Here is a 24,672-nt window from a genome sequence, read left to right as displayed (position 1 = left end):
TTGAAGTTAAAGAGGTATTTGTTAGCATCTGAATGTGGCATCAGGATAGCTGGTTGGCTGTCTGTGTGGTTGATTGTGTGAGAATTGTTTTTATGCCAAGAGCACATTACAAAAGTGGTTAAAACACCTGGATTTTTTTTACAAACCAGCCGGAAGAGCTTAATCTGAACTATCACTCAAATCTAAACTACAGATAAACACTTTGGGGGGTTGAAATGCATTTGAACATCTCTAACTTTCACCAATGCTGCATTTATTTCATTACAATCGTCAGAAAATGTATAGAAGCACACGAGAAGCAAACTGACTTTGAAATGTATTATGCAAAATGCACTCTGAAAAATAACAAATATATTTTTGTCTTTAAATGAGCATTTTCCAATAACTTTTGTACAGTTTGGTGCAAAATGAAAAATTATAATCAATATATTTTCAACATAGGCTCATTCTGAAAACGTAGCCCTATATACATTTCTGGACAGAGCAAGTTTCGTAGCCACATGGCTGCATTTCATTTTTAAAACAAACTCTAGGGAGTGTATGATGCTGTTCATTTACACGGTTACCAGCTGACCGGTTACCTCCATATGGATGGCTTTCCTAGTGTTACCAGTTTGTCCAGTAGCTAGCCATGTACGTCAGTGGACTTGAAACGCAATGAGGAGTTGACGACATTGGCGTGGTTTGAGTCTGGCGAAGAACGTTTCCAAAAAGACAAAAATTGTAGCCAAAAAATAAATTAAACCTGTAATTAACAGGGTGATTTCCTAGAGACGTGTTGCAGCTGGAAGGACATCCGCTGCGTAAAAATGTGCTTGATAAGTTGGCGGGTAATTCTGCTGTGGCTACCCTGGATTAATAAAGGGACTAAGTCGAGAAGAAAATGAATGAATGAATAACAGGGTGAGAATGTGGTAAAATCTGAAAACGTGGTAAAAATCAGGGGGCTTTTCTGTTTCTGGATTGCTTTTTAAAACACTATTGGTTGGGTTTAGAGAAGTGGGTGAGCGCTGGTCAATCGGTGCTTCAGAAAACACTATCGGTTGGGTTTAGGGAAGGAGGAGGATGGGTCAGTTGATTGGTCAGTCAGTCAACAGCTGCCACTGGTGGATTTACATGAGAACAACAGGCACAAATGGCACTCATGAGAGAAATTTGAGATCTGAAAAAGCATACACAGCGCCCTCTAATGGATATGCGAAAACAAAACAGCAAAAAAACATACCTCCTGAAACATATTAAGCACTCTCCAGAAATGTATATAGGGGTACATTCTCAGAATAAGCCTGAGTTGTATATTTTCATTTGACATTCATAACCACAGTTTCAAAATGTAATTTACATATTAGTTTTAATAATTAATAAGTTGCACAACTAAACTGAAAATGTAATACCCCAATTTAATTGATGCGTGTAACATGTGCAAGCAGAAATGCTAGCAAAATTATCATTAGGATGTAGGATACTAAAGCAGTCATATTGTGAAATATTATTACCATTTAAAATAACTGCTTTATATTTGTTATATTTTAATATGTCATTTATGATAAGCTAAATTTCCAGCATCATTGCTCTCACCATCATATCACTCGATCCTTCAGAAATCATTCTAATTTGCCTGTTTTGTGTATAATATTGTGTTACGGTTGCGATATATTATTATATTTGTAGGATTTTTGCCTCCTGTTCTCTCTCTCTTTCTCCCAGCCTGTCATTTCCTTTAGGTCCGTCCTCGCGACAGCCGATTGGTCGGGGGACCAGTCAATCATCATTGGGCAAGTGGCACAGTCATATAAAAGGACGCCAAGAAAAGCAGATGACGGCGCTTTTCCTTTGATCTTGTTTTTGTGTGTTTTTGCTGATATGATTTTGTTTTTCGTTGTTTTTTCTTAACTTTCGTTTGGGTAAAATTATTTTCTATTACTTTTGCCCATTTTGAGCTACTTTGATTTTTGTATACATTTATTTCGATTGTTTTTGTTGGTTACTCTATGGCCCAGCTCTTACCTGACAATATTATGAGATGTCACTGAGAGTTCACTCTTTAAGTTCAGTACAGGAAAGTTTACGGCGCTTGGTGCTGAAGACCTTTCTTTTCTTTTTCTTTTCACGCTTCTAGCGAGGTAAGGGGTTTGTTTATGAGTTATAATTGTTTTGTTATTTTTATTTCTTTGATTTGGCTTCACTATCGTTCGCTTACGCTTGAGTTAACCTAATTTTGTTTGATACTTTGTTTGAATTTGCCCCTTTATTATTATTGTAAATATTTCTCTCTTTTTTTTTTTTGGATATATATTTGGACATTAATCTGATTTCACTTTTTGTACATTAAATCACTTTTGTTGGCAGTTCTGTTGTGTGTCTTTTGCTTGCACCCATCACTTGTGAAAGTACCACACTTTTTAAATGTGGTTACTTTTACCCTAGACTTACAATTGTAAATAAATATTGATGATTATTAATATTGAAAAACATTTGTGCTTGTTTTAAACCATGTTACATTTGCTTCAGGGTTTTACAGTGAGTTTAAAAAGACTTGCAAGTGAAATGTATAGCATTATAAATGCCTGTTGTCGCTTTTGATAAACTTAATAGCTTTTGAACAGCTTTCTAACTTAGGTCATCGACATTTATTCAAATCCAAACAAGGTTATTTTCTACCAAAAAAAAGGTTTATTATAGAATAAGTCATTATTCACCAGATTCAGCGCTCGAGTTTGCACGTTTAATGGAAAGCAGACGCAATTTTGTTTAAAAGAGAAACGAGTTGAAAAGAGTTAAAAATAGCTTGTGTACATTTTCTAGCGATCGTGGCAGCAGTAATTCATCTAATGATGATCAGATGATGGAGGAGAGCGTTACAGCCGGGCAAACGTCCAGACATGCAGTGCAATCGAGCGTGATATCATCATGCAAAGAGCAGGTTCAGAAAATACAAGACTCCAGCCTGCAAAACGGGGTATTCGCTCTATAATTTTGAAACTTTCTGCGATAAACTCAGTAACTTAAAAAAGCGGAGCTGCTTCAGTCTTGTAGTGTGCGCTTGGCTTACTGGGATAGTTCAACAAAAAATACAAATTCTGTCATCATTTACTTAGTATCTTCAGGTTGTCACCAAACCGGCTGGTGTTTCTTTCTTCTGTTGAACACAAAAGAAGATATACTAAAAAGGTTGGGGGAAAAACAGCCATTAGCTAACTTTCCATCCACCTATTTTTATTCATATTTTAGAATATTGCATGAAAAATGCTTGATGGAAATGCCAAGATGTGCATAAAATTTGAGAAAAATATAGGATAAACATTTTATTCAATATCAATAGAAATGTGCATAAACTACTGTTATTAAACTACTATTATTTACGGCGACGCAGTGGCGCACTAGGTAGTGCTGTCGCCTCACAGCAACAAGGTTATGTGAATTGGGTTAAGTGAAACGGTACAGGTGAATTGGGTTGGCTAAATTGTCCGTAGTGTATGAGTGTGTGTATAAATGAGTGTGTGGATGTTTCCCAGAGATGGGTTGCGGCTGGAAGGGCATCCGCTGTGTTAAAAACTTGCTGGATTATTTTTTGTTGAATTAGAAAAAATTAAACATAGTCTTCGAGGTTCAGTGGTCAAATTGTCTGATATTTGCTTGCCATTTTTGGAACATGTCAAATCTCTGAGACTTGAGGCAATTACTGTGGAGTGAATGGTAGCCAATCTTGCATTTTTGTTTTGATCTGTGCTTTCCAGTCGAGTATTAGTGCTGCTGATATAGCACAAACATACAACTTTTTCTTGACATAAAAAAACAAGTTTTAAGAACGTGCCACCCCCCAGCCTATTTAGTTTAATACATTTTCCCTTTTCTCTCGCCTTTTTTATTTTATTTATTTATTTATTTATTTTTTATTTATTTTATTATTATTGTTTATTCTACTTAATACACCATGCTGTCAACCTCAACGTCTAGTACCGACCTGTTTATATGCTCAATTTGAAAAATTTATGCACATCATACATGTTTATGCATGTCATACTGTGTGTCGCACAAGATGAGGGTTATAGTGTTGTTTATTTTTATTCTTTTAATCAATTTTGTACTGTTATATATATATATTTTTTCTGTTTGTACTGTTATTGTCTCTTCTTACTTTTGTTTGTTAACTGTCATAAAAATCTAATAAATAAATCTTATAAATTCTTAAAAAAAAAAAAGCTAGATAAGTTGGCGGTTCATTCCGCTGTGGCGACCCCGGATTAATAAAGGCACTAAGCCTACAAAAAATGAATGAATGAATGAATGAAACACATTTACCAAATAAAGTCCAGCATGAGCATCAAAAATGGGTGTGATAGCACAGCATCAATAGACAAACCAGTGGAGTGAGCACATTGTAAAATGCCTCAACCAAAGTCTGTCATCACAGTAGTTGAGTATTATTAATATCTTATTATTACTTCCAGAATGAAAGCATCTAAAAAAGTGCCTCAAGCCTCCAAAAGCCACTGAACGTTGATTATGTTACATCTTCTGAGACGTAAGTAATCTATTAAATAGGAAAAAAGGCCTACAGTGGCTTTTACCACAGTTTTTTTCTTTTTAGTATTTCCCGCCAGTTAATCAGGAAGTGATGATTTTATTCTCTTTGACTCATTGGATAAAAACGCTGCTTTATTTTTTTCATGCAATATTCCAGTTTTTAACATAAATCTAATCGTCATCTTTGGATGGGACCACAGCTATTTTTAGGGCGTACTTTCACTAGGCACAGTTGCCTTAAACCATGCCAAAGCGCGCTAGTGCCCCCTTCCCTCTCCTGCGACGGCCTGCACTCACACTGCATCTTAACTTTCGAGCCAGAGCATGCTTACGTCATCGATGATGCGACTTTAGTTGAACAGGAAGAGAAGCGCTCTCGCTCAGCACAGTGGACATTGCTTCAGTTATAACGTTTTGTATTATTTTTAGTCGTTTGGGATGCAGTGACACAGTCAAATATTTGACGAACAGATCCACAACTTTTGACGCTTGACAAAATATCAGTAAAGTCCTCATGCTGCAGGTATTAGGTTTGCAGAGGGTGCAGCTGACGTGCAGCGAGGGGTTTGCATCTTTCATAAACTATGACAGTTCGCGTTCATTGTAAAGTATGAATATGAAACTGTCCCTTAAAAGTGACGTCGCGTCTTCAGTTAGTTGCTCAGGCGTGTTTGCACTCATATTACAAGCGTACTGCACCAAAGCCCAACCGAACGAGATATATCCAGCTGCTGGCCCGCAGAACCACACACAATCTAGGACACACGATTTGGGCAAACCATCTATGGTAACTAACTCTTTATTATATCTTATATTATTATTATTTTATTTATTAGCATATATTATTATTATATATTATATATTATATAATTATATCTCATTATTATTATTATATCGTTACGATTATTTTAACATCTCTGCAGTTTCTGAACTCAAATTATGTAAATAAAAATAATTGGTTAAGACACTTATGACTTTATTCATGTGTTTACATACACAAAGAAAACATTAGACCGTCTAATTGTAAGATTAAGTGTAAACTAATTCAAGATCGTAATATTATCATAGCTACTTGGTTAAAATCACTTTGTTGTAAAATATAAAAAGCAAACAATAATATGTCACTTTAAAATAAATTAGCCAACTATAGTTAATCATTTAAACAATATATATAGTTATAAAATGATTATCTTAACTGATTATCTGATTATAATTATAAGTTTATATATAAACTACTATCTTTTACTAAACTGTCACAGCTGTTATATATATATATATATATATATATATATATATATATATATATTATTGTCAGATAATAATGACTGATCAGCTATAATGAATGATTAAAAACTGTACAGTCTATGAATGGCGATCGGAACAATGCTCCCCATTCGGCCGTCTCGATTGCAATATTTGTGAAATAAAGTAAATGCTATTGTTTATTGTGTACAATATTTATTAACCATATATATCAAAATATATCGATGACGATGTCCAAGAATACGTTAATAACATTAACATCCGCCGTAACCTTATATGGTTTGCCTAGATTGTGTGTCCTAGATTGTGTGTATCTAAAACGTGTGTGGTTCTGCGGGCCTGCAGCTGGATTTTATTGAACCGAACAGTGCTCTAGCACACCTCTTTCAAGCGGGCCAGGGCCGGCACACTGAACCATGCCTGGGCCCAATTTGGAGCACTCACACTTGTCAAACAAACCGGGAAACGCCAGGGCACGGTTCAGATAGCCTAGTGCAAGTACGCCCTTAGTTCCTACAAAAAATGTCAATGGCTCCATTTTTCCAACATTCTTCAGATTATCTTCTTTGGTGTTTGACAGAAAAAACAAATTAATAAAGTTTAGAACCACCTGAATGTGAGTAAACAATGGAGAGGCGTCTGAATGCAGATTTGGTGCAGTGCAATCTGAGCTGCATCCCATGCTTTTTAATGCCCTCACCTAACCCCACCCCTTACTCCACCCGGCACTCCTTTGAGTGCATTGTGTCTGACATTGCATCGCTGAGTGACGCAATCTCAGCTTGCATCATGAAGGCTGCATCCAGATACTATTGAAATAATGAGTGTACTATCCCTTTAAGAAAGAGTGTGCATAATAAACACACATGCTGAGCTGATGAGAAGTGAATCAAAAGCACCTTCCGTTGTGTAAAATGACCCTTCATGGTTATCCAGCTTAAAACATCTCCAGATTCTGTGAAACGTAGGCCTTCAAGTTACTTTTCACATGCTTTCCAGGCAGAACTGCAGTCTGGAGCAGGACTCGCTTTTGCAGTTTTGAGCTCCCCAAGCGATTTGTGGACTCCTCCAGTACTCCTGCTGTTTCCGTGCTCAGATCTGCTGTGTTTTCCGCTGAAGAACGCAGCATCTCTGACTTCTCGCTCCGGAGTTTCCTCTATGTATCCCGGAGCTTTGCGTTGATTTTGCCGGTTGTGGTTCCTCAGGTTTCCTCACCCCACGCAGCTGCAGTTGGCTGCTGAAAGCCATTTGATGGTCTGCCAGCTGGTCTGGGCGTCCATGAAGGACACGGTCTCGAAGCGTGTGGGTCTGCAGCAGGGCTGCATGCTCACGTTGCGGCTGGAAACGCTGCCGTTGTCTGTCAGCGTTTTCAGGGCCAGGTCGTAGTTCTTGCGGGCGCTCATGCACGTCCCCACACAGTATTTAAACAGCACGATCTCGTCCGAGTCGTAACCGAGGCCGAGATCTCGCACCTTCATCTCTTTCCTCTCCAAACGACAGTCCTGGCTGCTTCGGCCACGCGCACGATTGCGGCGCTCCTTGCGTTTTCTTGGAGGTTTGCGTGTACTCGAGGAGTTTGTATGGGAACGCTGCCAACGGATTCGATGACTCTCACCTTCCTCTGCCAGGGATGAGTCTAAGGAAAAAAGATAATATTTTAAATGATGCAACATGGTAGTAATTAAATTTTTTATGTTATTTCTTGTCAACAACAAGTTATAATACAACAATACTACTTAATCTGCATACATTGGCTACCTTAGGGTGCTTTCACACCTGCCTTGTTTAGTTCGATTGAATCACACTAGAGTTCGTTTCTCCTTTTGGTACGGTTCGTTTGGGCAGGTGAGAATGCAGCAATCGTACTCGACTGCGCACCAAAAGCGGACCAAATAAGCGTACCGAGACCTGCTTGAAGAGGTGGTCTCGATACGCTTTCAAACGAACCCTGGAGCAGTTCGTTTGTGGTGAGAATATGATTCGTACTAAAACAGGTCCAACCGCAAAAAGTACTGCGTGTTTTGGACTAATTCAGCTGCCGTAGGCCGATGCGCTGTGCATTATGGGATATGGAGGAAAAATATTTGTTGACAGCGCATTACCAACAGAGAGAGAGAGAGAGAGGGGAAAACATTACCTGATGGATCGTTGGTAATATTTCCGCAAGATGAGCATGTCGCAGTTTAGCTAAATTAATTCACAGCTCCTCCTGAAGTGACGAGCGATGCATTAAACACTGTTTTCCAGCCGCGGCCGCGCTTCATTCTCGAAATGTATAGTTTGGCTAAAGCAGTCGTCCCTCCAGAGAAAAAAGGTTTTGTTTACCTGCGGGAGTTCATTGGCATTTTCCCGCACGTGAATTCTGACCAATCAATAAGCAGTTTAGGAACTATGTTTAACAACATCTGGCCAATGAGAGATGTGGATTTTGTCAGATGACTGCATTTTGGTTCGTTTCAACTGGTTCGGACCAAAGCCAGCAGTGTGGTGTGAAAACGACCCAAAGACGGCAGAAAATGCAACAATGTATCATTTATTGCGCTTGGTCCGGAGCAAATGAAGCGAACTACAGATGTGAAAGCACCCTTAGAAATCCTAAACAAAAATGGGTTAAGGAAAATGAGGACCAAATATAAGAGAATACATTCATCCTCTATTAGGCAACCCGGGCTGATTATGGATACATACCCATGTCTACATTCCTGGGGACAGCGAAATACGTAACTGGAGGTACGTCTGCTCACAGTTTTTGTTTTTGCAAATACACCAGGGGCCTCTCATTTCTCTTGTGCGTCTGCTTCTAAGTGCAATATACACTTCAGCCGACTAGGATAGCTTGTTGTCGACTGAACGACTGACCACCACCCTCTTCTCTAAACCAAACCAGCAGTGTTATCAAAAGCAGTCTAGAAAACGAAAATCAGTCGCAGCCGTGTGATTTCACCACGTTTTCAGCCTGTTGCATTTGTTTTACCTGATTTCTGAAACCGTTCTTTACAGAACTCAAAACCCTGTTGTCACGGTCAACTCTGCTCTGCGTTTTAAATTTACCGGCGTATGGGCCGAGCTACAGGGCAAACTGGTAACACCAGAAAAGCCATCTGTACATTGGTCAGCAGTCAGTTGGCAGCGCTAAAAGGAACAGAGGCTGTCGGCGAAATCATACCGCCCCATAGCAATCATTTTAAAGACGAAATAAAGCCAGGAGTATCTCCAGCTACATAAATCACACTCTCCAGAAATGTAGATAAGGGTACATATCCACAATAAGCCTGTGTTGCTTTAGACACAGTTACTCCGTTTGAGATTGTGCATCATCTTCATTGGTCTAAAGACAGACTAGTAAATATTAATAATGATATAAATCTTACATGTACTGATGCAAGCAAGCTCCTGTCACCCAGTGCCACATGTTTTGGTCAGAAATGAAATACTAAATACTGGGGTCAAACTTTGGGTACCTTTAAAACTGTTGCTCCGACCATGATGACAGCAATATTTGGTGAATTTTATTTTGTATAAAATAAAATAAAATAAAATAAAATAAAATAAAATAAAATAAAATAAAATAAAATAAAACAAAACAAAATAAAATAAAATAAAATTAAATTAAATTAAAAAATAATTAATTAAACTAAATTAAATTGAATTAAATTAAATTAGAATCAATTGAATTGAATTGAATTGAATTTTATTTTTATTTTATTTTATGCATGTATGTGTATGTATGTATTTGTTGTTATTATTTATTTTATTGTATGTTTGTATTTATTAATTAAATTTAATTAAATTTAATAACATTTAATTTAATTTAGTTTATGCATGTCCTCCCTGCGTTCACATGGCTTTCCTCCGGGTGCTCCGGTTTCTCCCACAGTCCAAAGACATGCGGTACAGGTGAATTGGGTAGGCTAAATTGTCCGTAGTGTATGAGTGTGTGAATGAGTGTGTATCGTTGTTTCCCAGAGATGGGTTGCGGCTAAAAGGGCATCTGCTGCATAAAAATGTGCTGGATAAATTGGTGGTTCATTCCGCTTTGGCGACGCCGGATTAACAAAGGGACTAAGCCGAAAAGAAAATGAATGATTTAATTTAATTTAATTGAAATTCATTTATTCATTCATTTATTTTCTTTTCGGCATTTATCAATCCGGGGTCGCCACAGCGGAATGAACCGCCAACTTATCCAGCCTTTGTTTTACACAGCGGACGCCCTTCTAGCCACAACCTATCTCTGGGAATTATTTAATTTAATTTAATTTAATTTAATTTAATTTAATTTAATTTAATTTAATTTAATTTAATTTAATTTAAGTTAAGTTAATTTAATTTAATTTATTTAATGCACTTATGTGTAAGTATACATGCCTGTATGCATGTATTTATGTATTTATTTATTCCTATCAGATATTATTTAATTCTTTGATTGTTTTAACATCATATCATCATGTCAACATTCCTCTACGTTAACTTTCTTTACATGCACATTATTCTCTTTATATGCTCCACACACACACACACACACACACACACACACACACACACACACACACACACACACACACTCTGAAAATCATTTGGCTTTATACTGACTTTGGCACAAGACAGTGATTTTTTTTTACGCTTCTTTAAACAATACAGCTTCTGGCACATGACTTTGGTGCATTAAAATAGTGTGTATTCCAGCAGTCACCTCCGCACACTGTAACACAACACTGGCATTTAGAAAGGTGATAACACGAGCGACCCTGGTTCACACCTCGCCAGCTGATTGTGTAACAGTGTGAAATTCCTCCCGCCGCTATACTGCCACTGTTCTGGACTATTATTGTACTGTAACCCATACAAATACAGCCCTTAAAAACATCCCACAACGTGCCACATCATGTTTAGAGGGATTTGTTCAAAGTCTGAAGGAGGGGAAAGCCTTAGAATATGATTCAAACTTTCTCCAGGCGAAGATTGCAGTAATTAGCTTCCAAGGGAGCAATTTGCTGTGTCAAAACCTGCACGGAGGAGCTCTGGATTATTTTGTAGTGGAACACAAAATTGATAAGGAAGAGCGAGCTGAGATTATTCTATCGCATGCATGAGCTGGGGAAAACACGTCTAATGTACTGGCTGGAAAAACTAGTAGACAACATCTGTAGGTATATAAAAACATAATCCATATTAAAGGTGAAGTGTGTTTTTGTTTTTTTTAATGTGTTATCACTTAGAAATTGTTGATATTATTAAAAATAAAGTGGTCACGCTTTACAATAAGGTTCATTAGTTAATGTTAATTAATGCATTTACTAACATGAACAAACAATGAACAATACATTTACTACTGTATTTGTTCATCTTAGTTAACATTAGTTAATGAAAATACAGTAGTTAATTGTTAACTCATGGTGCATTAACTAATGTTAATAAGCATGGACTAAGATGTTAATAATGCATTAGTAAATGTTCAATTATGATTAATAAATGCTGTATATGAGTTGTTCATGATTAGTTCATGTTAGTAAATGCATTAACTAATGAACCTTAGTGTAAAGTGTTGCCAATAAAGTAGCCATTCAAAGAGGGTGGAGGTGGTTTGTTTATTAAAAAAAGTGTTTATATGACTTTATAGTAGTTCTGCCAGAAGATGAAGAAAGAATATAAAACAAGAAAATAAAAGTTTGTATTAAATAAATATTGTATTTTATATATATATATATATATATATATATATATATATATATATATATATATATATATATAGTTCAAGTCAGAATTATTAAACCCCCTGTAATATTCCCCCCCCGCCGTTTATTTTTTTTCCCCTAATTTCTGTTTAACAGAGAGAATATTTTTTCCTATTGAAAAAATATAGCTTAAAGGGGCTAATAATTTTGACCTTAAAATGTTTTTAAAAAATTAAAAACTGCTTTTATTCTAGTCGAAATAAAACAAATAAGACTTTCTCCAGAAGAAAAAATATTTTCAGACATTTGGACAATTTCCTTGCGCTGTTAAACATCATTTGGGAAATATTTTAAAAATGTAAAAAATTTCGAAGGGTAGCGAATAATTCAGACTTCAACTATATATATCTAATAACAATTATACATTAAAATAAATACATAAATGTTTTAGTTTTGTATACTTTTGTATTATATGTATGTTTGTGTTTATTTATGAATAATATACACAGTACACACAAACACAGTAACACCCAGTACATAAACAAACACACACACACACACACACACACACACACACACACACACACACACACACCCACACACATTGTAAACACAAACTTTAATTTTAAATGCAATTAATCGCAATTGATCATTTGACAGCACTACTGCAAAAGTATCTACAAAAATGCTTTAAATAAAAAAATGACTAATTTTAAAACAAGAAATTATTTTAACGAGAATATACTTAATTTATCAAAAGCGTCAGTAAACACATTTTAACCAATTTGCAACTAATTCTAATTTAAAAAATAGTAGTATTTCTAATAATGCTGTCCTTTTGAACGTTCTTTTTTCTAAATAATCAATGTTAGAGGTGACGCAGTGGCGCAGTAGGTATTGCTGTCACCTCACAGCAAGAAGGTCGCTGGTTCGAGCATCGGCTGGGTCAGTTGGCATTTCTGTGTGGAGTTTGCATGTTCTCCCCGCGTTCGTGTGGGTTCCCTCCGGGTGCTCCGGTTTCCCCCACAGTCCAAACACATGCAGTATAGGGGAATTGCATAAACTAAATTGTCCGTAGTGTTTGTGTGTGAAGGAGTGTGTATGGGTGTTTCCCAGTGATGGGTTGCAGCTGAAGGGGGCATCCACAGTGTAAAACATATGCTGGATAAATTGGCGGTTCTGTTGAATAAAGGCACTAAGCTGAAGAAAAATGAATGAATAAATAAAATGTAGAAATGATCATGGATAAATTAGCATTTTCGGGGGGTTATGATGACGTAAGGATAAAAAAACCCCAGCTTTTTATCAGATAAAATTCTTGCAAAAAGTTAAAAATCCAGCCAATCTTAAACTTTTGCATGCTTGTGTGTGTTTTAATGTTTGTTCAGCATCCACTGAGCACAGCTTTTTAAAGAATAGTGTGCAGCGATAGAAACAGCCAGTTTCACAGCTGACTTCCTGCAGAGTGTAAACACTGAGACTCTGTTTGTTTGTCCAACATGTCAACTTGTGGCTTGACCAATGTTGATCATGTTTATCAAAGCGCGCAAAACAAACAGTGTCTTCCACATAGACACCAGTATTAAACGTCATAGGATCCTTAAAGCTAATTGAAGAGCAAACAGACAACATCATTTAGTCTGTACGTGAAGTGCACATGTCCTCACAGGAGATACACACGGTAATTTAGCATTCCGCTCGTGTTTCGGCATTATTATGTGCGCGGATATTTTATTTCCACTGAACGTATGGCAAAGAAGGATAGTAGAATGATTTGCAAAGAATTCGCCTTGAAGCAAGATATCAGCCGTCAATGTGACATAACCCAGAAGCACAAGTTAAGAAGTATTCAATTTCAACAAGGACTGTTGAGTTAAAGCAATAGTTGACCCACATATAAATATTTACTCACTCTAAAATGATCCTAAACCTGTATGGGTTTCCTTTTTCTGTTGAATAAAAAAGAAGACTGAAGAATGTTGGAAACCTGAAACCATTGATTTTCATAGCAGGAAAAACAAATAATGTGGAAGTCAATGATTAGCAACTTTCAACATTCTTCAAAATATCTTCTATTTTGTTCTGCAGAAGAAAGAAATTCAAACAGGTTTATGACAAGTAAATGACGGCTGAATTCTCTTATAGATTTGGGTGAACTTTCACTTCAAGACGTTTTCTATTATTTTGAAGAATGATGGAAACCTGTAACCATTGACCTCCATAGTAGGAAAAACATGTACTATGTCAAATAGTAAGTCAATAGTTACCCGTTTTCAACATTCTTCAAAATATCTTGTTTTTTTGTTCTACAGAAGAAAGAAACTTAAAGCAAGTTTTTGACAAGTGAATGACGGCTACATTTTCTTTATAGATTTGGGTGAACTTCCATAGTAGGAAAAACAAATACTGTGGAAGTCAATGGTTACCAGTTTTTAACATTCTTCAAAATATCTTGTTTTTTTGTTCTACAGAAGAAAGAAACTTAAAGCAGGTTTGTGACAAGTGAATGACGGCTACATTTTCTTTATAGATTTGGGTGAACATCCATAGTAGGAAAAACAAATACTGTGGAAGTCAATGGTTACCTGTTTTTAACATTCTTCAAAATATCTTCTGTTATGTTCTACAGAAGAAAGAAACTCAAAATAGATTTTGAACAAGTGACGAATGAGTAAATGTGACAGAATTTTTAGTTTTTGGGACTGAACTGTCTGGAAATAAAAAGTTAAAGATCATCCACAAATACATATGTACTTATCATTTACTCACTCTTAAATTATTTTAAACTTGTACGAGTTTCCTTTTTTGTAAAATGAAAAGAAGATATTTTAAAGAATGTTGGAAAACTGCAACCATTGACATCCACAGTAGGAAAAACAAATACTATGGAAGTCAATAGTTACCCGTTTTCAACATTCTTCAAAATATCTTGTTTTTTTGTTCTACAGAAGAAGGAAACTTAAAACTGGTGAAGTGTAGATTATGACAGAATTGTCAGTATTTTTTTAACTTTAAATCTTGCATAAATTATTTATCATTTTTATTATAGAATTTATATAAATGTAAATCTTTTTAAAATATTTTTCCAAGTGATGTTTAGCAGAGCAAAGACATTTTTTTCTACATTATTTCTTATTTTATTGTTATTCTGGAGAAAATCTTGTTTAATATTTGCTATGGAGTCAAAAGGTTACAACAGTCAATGGTTTTCAACATTCTTCAAAATATCTCCTTTTCTGTTCTACAGAAGAAAGAAACTTAAAGCAGGTTTGTGACAAGTGAATGACGGCTACATTTTCTTTATAGATTTGGGTGAACTTCCATGGTAGGAAAAACAAATACTGTGGAAGTCAATGGTTACCGGTTTTCAACATTCTTCAAAATATCTTCTTTTTCTACAGAAGAAACTCAAAAGAGTTGTTTTGTCCAAATAATGACTTGCCTAATTAAAGTAACTTGCCTAATTAATCCAAATAAGTATTTAAATTACACTTTAAGCTGAATATTAGTGTCTTACAAAGTATATAGTAAAATATTATGCATCATCATGGCAAAAAGAAATGAGTTATTAAAACTATTGCTTCAAAATGTGTTAACGAAAACTCTTTTAAACATCACTTAGGAAATATTGCAAATAAATAGTTAATAATTTTATCTTCAACTGTACGGTATGTCAGCTGTTTCCTCATTTCTTTTCTCTTCAGGAATCAGAAAAAAAGTTTGATATTTAAATGAATTACAATTTAATCGCGACTCGAGAAATGTTTGGCATCTGAAACAGCTCAGATAAGAATTAGATCCATGATATGCAACGCAGCCTTCAGTACCGTATACACACAGTCTGTGACAACATGTAATTTAGAAATTGCTCACATCTTTCAGCAGGAGTTGTTGATGGCTTAATTTTCCTGTGAGTACAGACCAAAAGTCTCCTATTTTAATAACAGGCTTTGCAGCAACGTCAAAGCTGGATGAGGCTTGTAAACTAAAGAGCAGCCGAAATGGGAAGGTTGTCTCAACAGTTACATCTCAATAATAATAATAAGAGTCAAAAGTGCAATTATATGTTTGTTTGTTTTAGGTGTTTTTTTTTTGTTTGTTTGTTCGTTGAATTTGTTTTTTCTCTAAGTTGTTTTTTTAAATCATTAAAATATTGAAGGATTATTTCTAAAAGGTCTGGCTCAGTTAGTGTCTAAAATAATTATTCTGTAATGTGAGTGACTTTACTGTCTTTTGTAGAGTTGCTTTAATGGGCTTTTCTTTTCATAATTACTGAATTTTACAATATTAACATTGTTAGTGTTACTATTTTTGTTTCTTCATATTTGACCTGTATTATAAGCAGGCACGTGCACACATAGGGCTCAACCTGTGCAGTGCACATGCCCTTTTTAGTCTTGGATAGTAAGTGCCCTTCCAAAATGATCAATCGTGCCCCCGCAACACCACCCCCCTCCCCCGCTTTACAGTACGCGCGCGACAACAACCCTGATCAAAACATGTGCAACAACACCACTCTTCAGTACGCGCGCGTGGCGGCGGCGGCGGCAGCGACGGCGACGACGACGACGACGACAACGACAACCCCCCCCACCGGTCCTCAAAAAATGTATCCTGCACATGCCCTTTGGAAAGTCTCTGCACAGGCCTGATTATACGCTTATAAATGTGTGTTAAAAATTCAGGGAAACAATAACAATAATTATAAAAATTCTGACAACTGTTTGACAAATGCCAAAGAAATGTGTTGTTTTTTTTAAACTAACATCAACATAGTAACTGTAATAAATATGCTCATTTTTACCATCTGATTTTAATGCATTAACTACCATTTAGTAAAGAGACCTTATTGTAAAGTGTATTATCCCTTAACTCTGTGGTTAGTTGATATGGAAAATATAAACAGATCTTTTAATATAATGTTAGCATATACTTGCTTTGTGAATTTTAGTTTTGAGTTTTTACTGCAAATGTCACATCTATAACGCTGGAATTGCTCGTATACAGTGATGAACTGACCATAGAGTCGTGCCCACGGTGCTCTGCTCTGCCGCTCATCCACATCTTTCTGAGATCTTCGACGCTCTGGCGGGTTTGAAGAGGCTTTCAGATTATTAGGACGGGGTTCTTCAGTCTCCTCCTGCAGAAAATGTCCATCAACCAGACCCAGAAAACACACAAACACCAGCAGCATCACCTGCAAGAACAATCAATTATTATGTTTGGGATGAAGTACAGTAGAAGTAAAATGATTCGCCCTCCTACGATTTTGTTTTCTTTTCAATTATTTCCGAAACTATGTATAACAGATTCAGGAATTTTTCACAGTATTTCCTATAATATTTTTTTCTTCTGGAGAAAGTCTTATTTGTTTTATTTTGGCTAGAATAAAAGCAGTTTTTAATTTTTTTAAAAACATTTTAAGGTCAATATTATTAGCCCCCTTAAGCAAAATTTTTTTAAAATCGTCCACAGATCAAACCATCGTTATCGAACCATCGTATTAGAAACATTAATAATTACAAATTTAGTTTTTATATATTTACAGCAGGAAGTTTACCATATTTCCTCATGGAACATCATCTTTATGTAATATTCTGATGATTTTTTTACGCCATTAATGGATTTGGAGTTTTTGGTTTTGGATTATTTGGATTTTGGCTCCAGGGTCACATATCAGAAGATCAGAAAGAGATTTATTCAACCAGGCTCATTCTGAAAACATACTCCTGTATACATTTGTGGAGAGTGTCAAATACATCCAAGGGGGTACATTTATTTGCAGTTTTTGTTTTCGCGAATTCACCAGAGGCCGCTGTGTATGCTTTTTGAAATCTCAGATTTTGAGACTGACTGACTGACTGACCAACCAACCGACCGATCGACTGACCCACCCTCCTCCGTCCCTAAACCCAACCAATAGTATTTTAAAAAGTACAGATTGACCCGCTTACCCACTTCCTTAAACCCAACCAATAGTGTTTTCAAAAGCAATCCAAAAAAAGAAAAGTCCTCGCCTGATTTGTACAACATTTTCAGATTTTACCACATTCTCACCCTGTTATTTACTTGTTTGTTTTGGTTTTTGCCCTCTGTTCTTGTTTTACAAGCTTTTTTGGAATCGTTCTTCACCACACCCAACCTCTTTGTCTGGGGGCAACTCTGCTCTGCATCTCAAGTTCACCGACGTACGTATTGAGCTACTGGACAAACTGGTAACAGCGGAAAAGTTGACCACACGGAGGTAAGCAGTCAGATGGTAAGCGAGAAAAGGAACGGCATCATAACGCCACGTAGCGTTTGTTTTAAAGACGCAGTCTTCAAAAATGTATGTAGGGCTAAATTTTCAGAATGAGCCTATGTTGGATTTATTGGTATATTACAAGGAATTTGTTTTCGTTACAGAAGTATCCACAGTGTAACAAAATGACATTGACAGGACAAGAACACAGATGTTAAATGATTTAAAAAAATAAGTAAATAGAGAACTCAAAACATACAAATTTACAAATGTATATTACAATATATACACAATATAGTATGTATAGTTATATTATTGTTATATATGTGCAAACTAAAATGTAAACTGAGTGCGTTGTTAAATAAATAAGTGTATATACAACTGAAGTCAGAATTATTAATTTTTAATAATTAATAATTCATTTTTTTTTAAATGACCAGTTTGTCAGTTTAGCTCGTGGTGTTACGTCGGCGGAGCAGAGGCCCGGAGGAGGAGGAGGAGCCAGCGGTTCCAGAAATTAGGTAAGATGAAAAACAGAATTCAAAAAATAAAAGCGAACGAGTTCACGACGGGGCAAGAATGCGGCGAAACCCTAAATTGCGGTCAAAATCGGACGAGGGCTTTTGCTTTTCTTTTCCGGACGGCTTTTGCAAATCACCGCTTGGGTTTAGGAATGGAGGAGGAGGAGGGTGCAAACGCCGCGTGCTCTCAAGAGGCGTTCGAGATGCGAAAAAACAATTTGTTCAGATTTGCGAAACAAAAACTGCAGAGATACGTACCTCACGGGACGTAAATTGCGGTTTTCCAGAAACGTCCACGGGTCTACGTTTCCACAATGAGCCTGGGTTGATATATTTTTTCCCCAATTTCTGTTTAACAGAGAGATTTTTTTCAACACATTTCTAAACATAATAGTTTTAATAACTCATTTCTAATAACTGATTTATTTTATTTTGCCATGATGACAGTAAATAATATTTTATTAGATATTATTCAAGATACTAGTGTTCAGCTTAAAGGGACAATTAAAGGCTTAACTACGCTAATTAGGTTACCTAGGCAAATTATTGTATAATGATGGTTTGTTCTGTAGACAATCAAAAAAATATTGCTTAAGGAGGCTAATAATATTGACCTTAAAATGCTTTTAAATAAATTAAAAACTAATTTTATTCCAGCCAAAATAAAACAAATAAGACTTAAAAAATATTTAAAAATATTATCAGACATACTGTGAAAATTTCCTTGCTCTATTAAGCATGTTTCGGGATGTGATGGAGGGCTAATAATTTCAACTATATGTATATAAACAGTGTTGTTGTTCCTCAATCATTTTCACACAGACATGAATCTTCAGGGTTACCCTGCGTGCGTCCTGCACATTACTCCTGTGTGTTATATAAACCCTGACAGAGTAAACTGACCCGGGATGTCCGATCGCTCCATTCACATGGTTATGCTTTCAAAGCCCTGAAGCTGAGCTACAGCAGACCTCCACAACAGCCTCCTCAATTACTGAAATAACACCCAACACCACCGCAGATCCTGATGAGTTAATATTTCAGGACGAGTGTCTGTGGAGCGTCTGGATGAGAAACGAACCGCGCTGACACACAAACAAGCCCCAACCGACACGCTTCTCACACATTCGCTGATGTAGCACAGGCTCAAGCCAAACTGGGGGTGAGATCTTGTGTTACGTGTGTGTGTATGTGTGTGTTTATTTATTTATTTATTTCTAAGAGGATGATCTCCCAAATGATGATATGAGGAATGCTCACCTTCCAGTTCCTCAGGTGACTTCGGGTAGGTGTGGCCATGTACTTCTCCAGACTTCTGCACAACGTGCCATCTAAAGAGGAGAAGATGTTCATTTCATCTGCACGTACATATCATTGAGTTACATAAACAGTTGAAGTCAAAATGATTCGCACTCCTGTGAATTTTTACAAATATTTCCCAAACGATGTTTAACAGAGCAAGGAAATTTTCACAGTTTGTCTGATAATATTTTTTTCTTCTGGAGAAAGTCTTATTTGTTTTATTTTGGATAGAATTAAATAAAAAAAAAACATTTTAGGGTCAATATTAGGGGTGTAAAAAATAATCGTTTTTTCGGTGCACTGCGATGCAGACGCGGACAATTTAGTATCGGTTCAGTGATAATCATAACCGGTTATTACTGACGTCATTTACCTCATATGCGCTCTGTCGCGAGGGAGGCGATCGCGAGTATTTACAGCGCTTTAACTACTTATGACTCATATAAACTGTGCACAATTTCACTGTGTGTGTTTGCTGGATCAGTCTTTCACTGACATATACAACAAAAGCCCCTATTTCACTGAGATCGAGAGAATGGCTGTTTCTCAATTCCAAGAACGCAGAGAACGGACTTGCGTTCTTGTAGAGTGCGGTCTTGCCAGGTGTCCTCGGAAGTACGAACTCAGGAGACCGCGAGGGCAGAGAATGCGTCCTTTGAGAAATGGGATGCTGCGTTCTTCCTGATGGTCATGTGACCTTCACGCGTTTTAAATGGAAATTAATTAAACATTACAGCCTTCATACAACGATTTATTGTTTCCCCCCTCTTCAAAATATATACTTTGCATAAAAACATTATAAATATACTCTGCACGATATAAATAAAACTAATTTTAATACGAATTTCATCAAACAAACACAATTAATGTGTTTATTCCTTTATTAAGATGTTCATGTTAATGTTTACCTTCACCGTTTCATTTAGGGAAACTCCTGAGGTAAATAAGTAATATCTCTGAACTTTAATAATAAATCTAAATAAAATGCTGCGCTTCCCACCTCCAGTTTCAATGACTTCTGGGACTTCCAGAGCGAGTTCGGTGCTCAAGTCTGCATCGGTGCGTCCTCGATATCAAGAACACTTCCGGGAAGTTTCACGCGTCCTCCGTACTTGCGGTCTTGAGTATTGGAACTGAACTTAGGCAGCTGATGATGACGTTTCACGAGAACACGAGGACGCAAGACCGCTGAAGAACGCATATTGAGAAACAGCCAATGAAAGTAGCCTACTCCATTTCTCTCTCTCTCTCTCTCTCTCGCTCTGTCTCTCTCTCTCTCTTTCTCACACACACACAGTGGCCCATTTGACCTGCTGGCGGGGCTTTTCTTCTCTTCTCGGCTGTTTTACAGCGTTTCTTTTGCATCCAGAAACGAGCGCGTGTCTGCAGAGTTTTCTCCACCAAGTCTATTATACATCAGCAGTGAGATCGCCGCAGCCGCCTGCCTCTCAGTGTCACTCATTTGTGAAAAACGCAGCGCTCAAGAGCCAATCGCAACCGTTTTTTTTTTTTTGAGGGTGTGACCAATCAAAGGGGTGTAAGAGAACTAGACAAGGATCAGAAATTGAGCTGGATGTTTATATTTGTTTATATTATTTGCTTAATGCTCGTTTTGTTTAAAGGTACAGTTTATATATCTGACTGTTTGTATTAAATGACAAAATTGTATTACAAATAGTATATAAATATATTCATACATTTTAATACAAGAAATGCTGCTGTGAAGAAAATATAAAACTGTGTATGGAAAGCACCGTCAATGCACCGTAATGCACCGAGATATCGAATTGAACCGAATCGATGGCATGATAATCGTAACCGAACCGAACCGTGAGACTAGTGTAGGTTCACACCTCTAGTCAATATTAATAGCCCCCTTAAGCAATATTTATTTGATAGTCTACAGAACAAACAATTACACAATGATTACCCTAACTTGTCTAATTAACCTAGTTAAGCTTTTAAATTGCACTTTAAAGGGTTGGTCCAGAGTGTATTTTTAAGGTGTGGTTGTGTTTATAAGACGCAAAGCAATGTGTGCTCATCATTTATTAGTAGAAAATCAGGATGTTTTTTCATATATCTTCCTTTGATTATATACAGCTACTCTGCTCACATGAAAACCACTGTCATATTTCCTGGTTCCTCTGAAAGGCCCGCCCTCATAAGCTCTGATTGGTCAGCTAACATGATGTGCTGTGACTTGCGGATTGGCTCCACATCACCAGTAAAAGCGTAATGCCTCTACAAGCATGCGCTTTTACGCTGTGTAAACACTGTCAGTTAGGCATGTCGCACACCGGATGCGCTGGGACACGGCACAGACATGACAGTATCGCACATCAGACGCGCACATTTGCATGGTATTTAAAATAAAACTATTCAGATGGCGCTCTGTGGTGTGGCAGAAATTTGAACAGTGTCCTTAGTCGTGGCTGGGCAGATAGCTGCTGACTTGCAGCGCTGGTGTGCATACCCTGATAGATGCAGGGCGTCGCAGATGTCCGACCCCCTTCAGAGTGGCTGTTAGCCATATCAGTTTGAGTCTGAATCAGATAGAAAATGACAAAGAGGACACAGCTAAACCTCAAACCTGAAAATAAAAACTTGAAGAATCACATGTACATCAGTATTCACAGCCTTTGCCGTGAAGCTCTAAGTTGAGCTCAGGTACATTCTGTTCCCACTGATCATTCTTGAGATGTTTCAGCAGCTTCATTGAAGTTCACCTTTGCTAAATTCAGTTGATTGGACATGATTTGAAGAGGCGTACACCTATCTATATAAGCTCCCAAGGATTGACAGTGCATGTCAAAGCACAAACCAAGCATGAAGACAAGGGAATTGTCTGTAGACCTCTGAGACAGGATTGTCTCGAGTCACAAGGCTGGGGAAGGTTACAGAAACATTTCTGCTGCTCTGAAAGTTGCAATGAGCACAGCGGCCTCCATCATCTGTAAGTGGAAGATGTTTGGAACCGAACCGCCAGGACTCTTCCTAGAGCTGGCCGGCCATCGAAGCTGAGTGATGGGGGAGAAGGCCCTTAGTCAGGGAGGTGATCAATAACCCGATGGTCACTCTGTCTGAGCTCCAGGGTTCTTCTGTGAAGAGAGGAGAAACTTACAGAAGGACAACCATCTGTGCAGCAATCCACAAATCAGGCCTGTATAGTAGAGTGGCCAGACTGAAGACACTCCCCGCCTAGAATTTGAAGGACTCTCAGACCATAAGAAACAAAATTCTCTGGTCTGATGAGACTGAAATTGAACTCTTTGGAGTGAATGCCAGGCGTTACATTTAGAGAAAACCAGGCAGCGCTCATCACCAGGCTAATACCATCCCCAATACCAGTGAAGCATAGTGTGGGCAGCATAATGCTGTAGGGATGTTTTTCAGCAGCAGGAACTGGAAGACGAGTCAAGATAGAGGGAAAGATGAATGCAGCAATGTACAGAGACATCCTGAAAGAAGGACTCAGACTGGGACGATGGTTCATCTCCAGCAGGACTATGACTCAAAGCACACCACCAAAATATCAATGGAGTGGCTTCACAACAACTCTGTGAATGTCCTTGAGTGGCCCAGCCAGAGCCCAGACCTAAATCCTAGTGAACATCTTTGGAGAGATCTGAAAATGGCTGTACACCATCGCTTCCCATCCAACCTGATAGAGCTTGAGAGGTACTGCAAAGAGGAATGGGTAGAAATTCCCGAAGACAGGTGTGCCAAGCTTGTGGCATCATATTCAAAAAGACTTGAGGCTGTAATCGCTGCCAAAGATCCATCAACAAAGTATTATTTAGCAAAGGCTGTGAATACTGATGTACATGTGATTTTTCAGCTTTTTTATTTAAAATAAATTTGCAACAATTTCAAAAACTCTTTTTTTTACATTGTCATTATGGGGGACTGTGTGGAGAATGTTGAGGAAATTAATTAATTTAATCCATTTTGGAAGGCTGGAACATAAAAAGTGGAAAAAGTGAAGCGCTATCAATACTTTCCAGGTGCACAAGTCCTGTGATTGTGTATGATTTATTACTGTGAAAATGTTGGTCTAAAACAAACTTCTCTTTCAGTTTTTTTTTTTTTTTTTTTACAATTTATTGTATTTAAAATATTCTGCAGAAGCACTTGGCGGTTCATTCCGCCGTGGTGATGCCTGATAAATCAGGTACTACGCCGAAAGATATTGATAACCTACACAGAATTGCCAATTCTGACTCCAGAAAACTGTTAGTTCTGTGGAAACACCCAGAATTGAATGTGTGGCACTAAGTCTGCTCTAATAAGACATTCCACATAAATCCACATTATATCATCATTAATCGCAAAGCTGGAGGGTTTCCTTGACCACATGTATGAACACGCACACACACTCAAAGACTTTCTCCTGCTGCACGGAAACTGCATTAATTTCAATGAGGCTGAGAGAAAACAATTAAACAACAGGTTGTGATAAAAAGCAATGCCTACACAGTGTCAAGCACACTTTATCTTAAAATAACACACTATTGCTGAAGGCTGTTGTGTGCATTGATATCACTGACTAATATAAAGGTTAGAAAACTACAACCATCCATCACAACTAAAGCTGAAGTGAGTAAAGTCTGAAGGGTTCAGTTTGGTTACAAGCAACCCACATAGCAAAATTTCTCTGGCCCAGCTCTGGCCCACACAATCAGGTTTTGCTTGGCCCACATGCCGCTGTGAATTACTGTACATGACTGGACCAAATCTGGCTTCCAGACAAGGGCCAAACATGGACCATATCTGGGCCAAGTCTCAGCCAAGTTAATAACTCATAACTGGGCCTGAACTGGGCCAGATAGGTTGGTGTGTCATGATTGCAATGAAATTGATAAACCCATAGAGTGATGCGCTTTAGGCACACTATGGGCACGCTTTTTCTCAAAGTGACCTGATTGGTAGAATTTTTTTTCTTTACTCGAAAATGATTTTAGTGTATTTTAAATGTGGGTCAAGACTGGCCAAACTCACATGGCCCACTTATCAAATTATTAAATCTGGGCCAAATACTACGTTTTTGATCTGGCCCAAATCTTGTGTGCCGCCTTAAAGACAGAGCCACCTCTGCCAAACCCGGGCCATGTTTGGCCCACATGCTGTATGCCAGTGCCGG

At 37.4% G+C, this 24,672-nt stretch overlaps 1 protein-coding gene across 5 annotated transcripts in view; it reads right to left on the bottom strand.

Moving 5' to 3' along the window:
- Window positions 1-2,109: 2,109 nt before the first annotated feature.
- artn (artemin) overlaps window positions 2,110-24,672 on the bottom strand; it is a 37,762-nt gene continuing 15,199 nt past the window's right edge. Inside the window, exons 2-5 of one of the 5 annotated variants that reach the window (XR_015493000.1) lie at window positions 19,488-19,558; window positions 16,485-16,662; window positions 6,690-7,426; window positions 2,110-3,139 (exon numbers count right to left, since the gene is read on the bottom strand). Coding sequence is in view for 1 of the 5 variants with exons in the window: in XM_087256433.1 (XP_087112559.1) it covers window positions 7,002-7,426; window positions 16,485-16,662; window positions 19,488-19,558 (674 nt within the window). In the remaining 4 variants the exon portion in view is untranslated. Of the gene's footprint in view, window positions 3,140-3,919; window positions 5,259-6,156; window positions 7,427-16,484; window positions 16,663-19,487; window positions 19,559-24,672 lie in introns of those variants that run through there. The other 4 variants (XR_015492998.1, XR_015492999.1, XR_015493001.1 and 1 more) reach the window with 4 other exon arrangements.

This window comes from Danio rerio, chromosome 6 (assembly GCF_052040795.2).
Source record: "Danio rerio strain M-AB ecotype USA chromosome 6, GRCz13ab, whole genome shotgun sequence".
In the NCBI taxonomy this organism is placed as follows: Eukaryota; Metazoa; Chordata; class Actinopteri; order Cypriniformes; family Danionidae; genus Danio; species Danio rerio.
The sequence above is the reverse complement of the archived record's forward strand: the minus strand, read 5'-3'. Positions and strand labels throughout refer to the sequence as shown.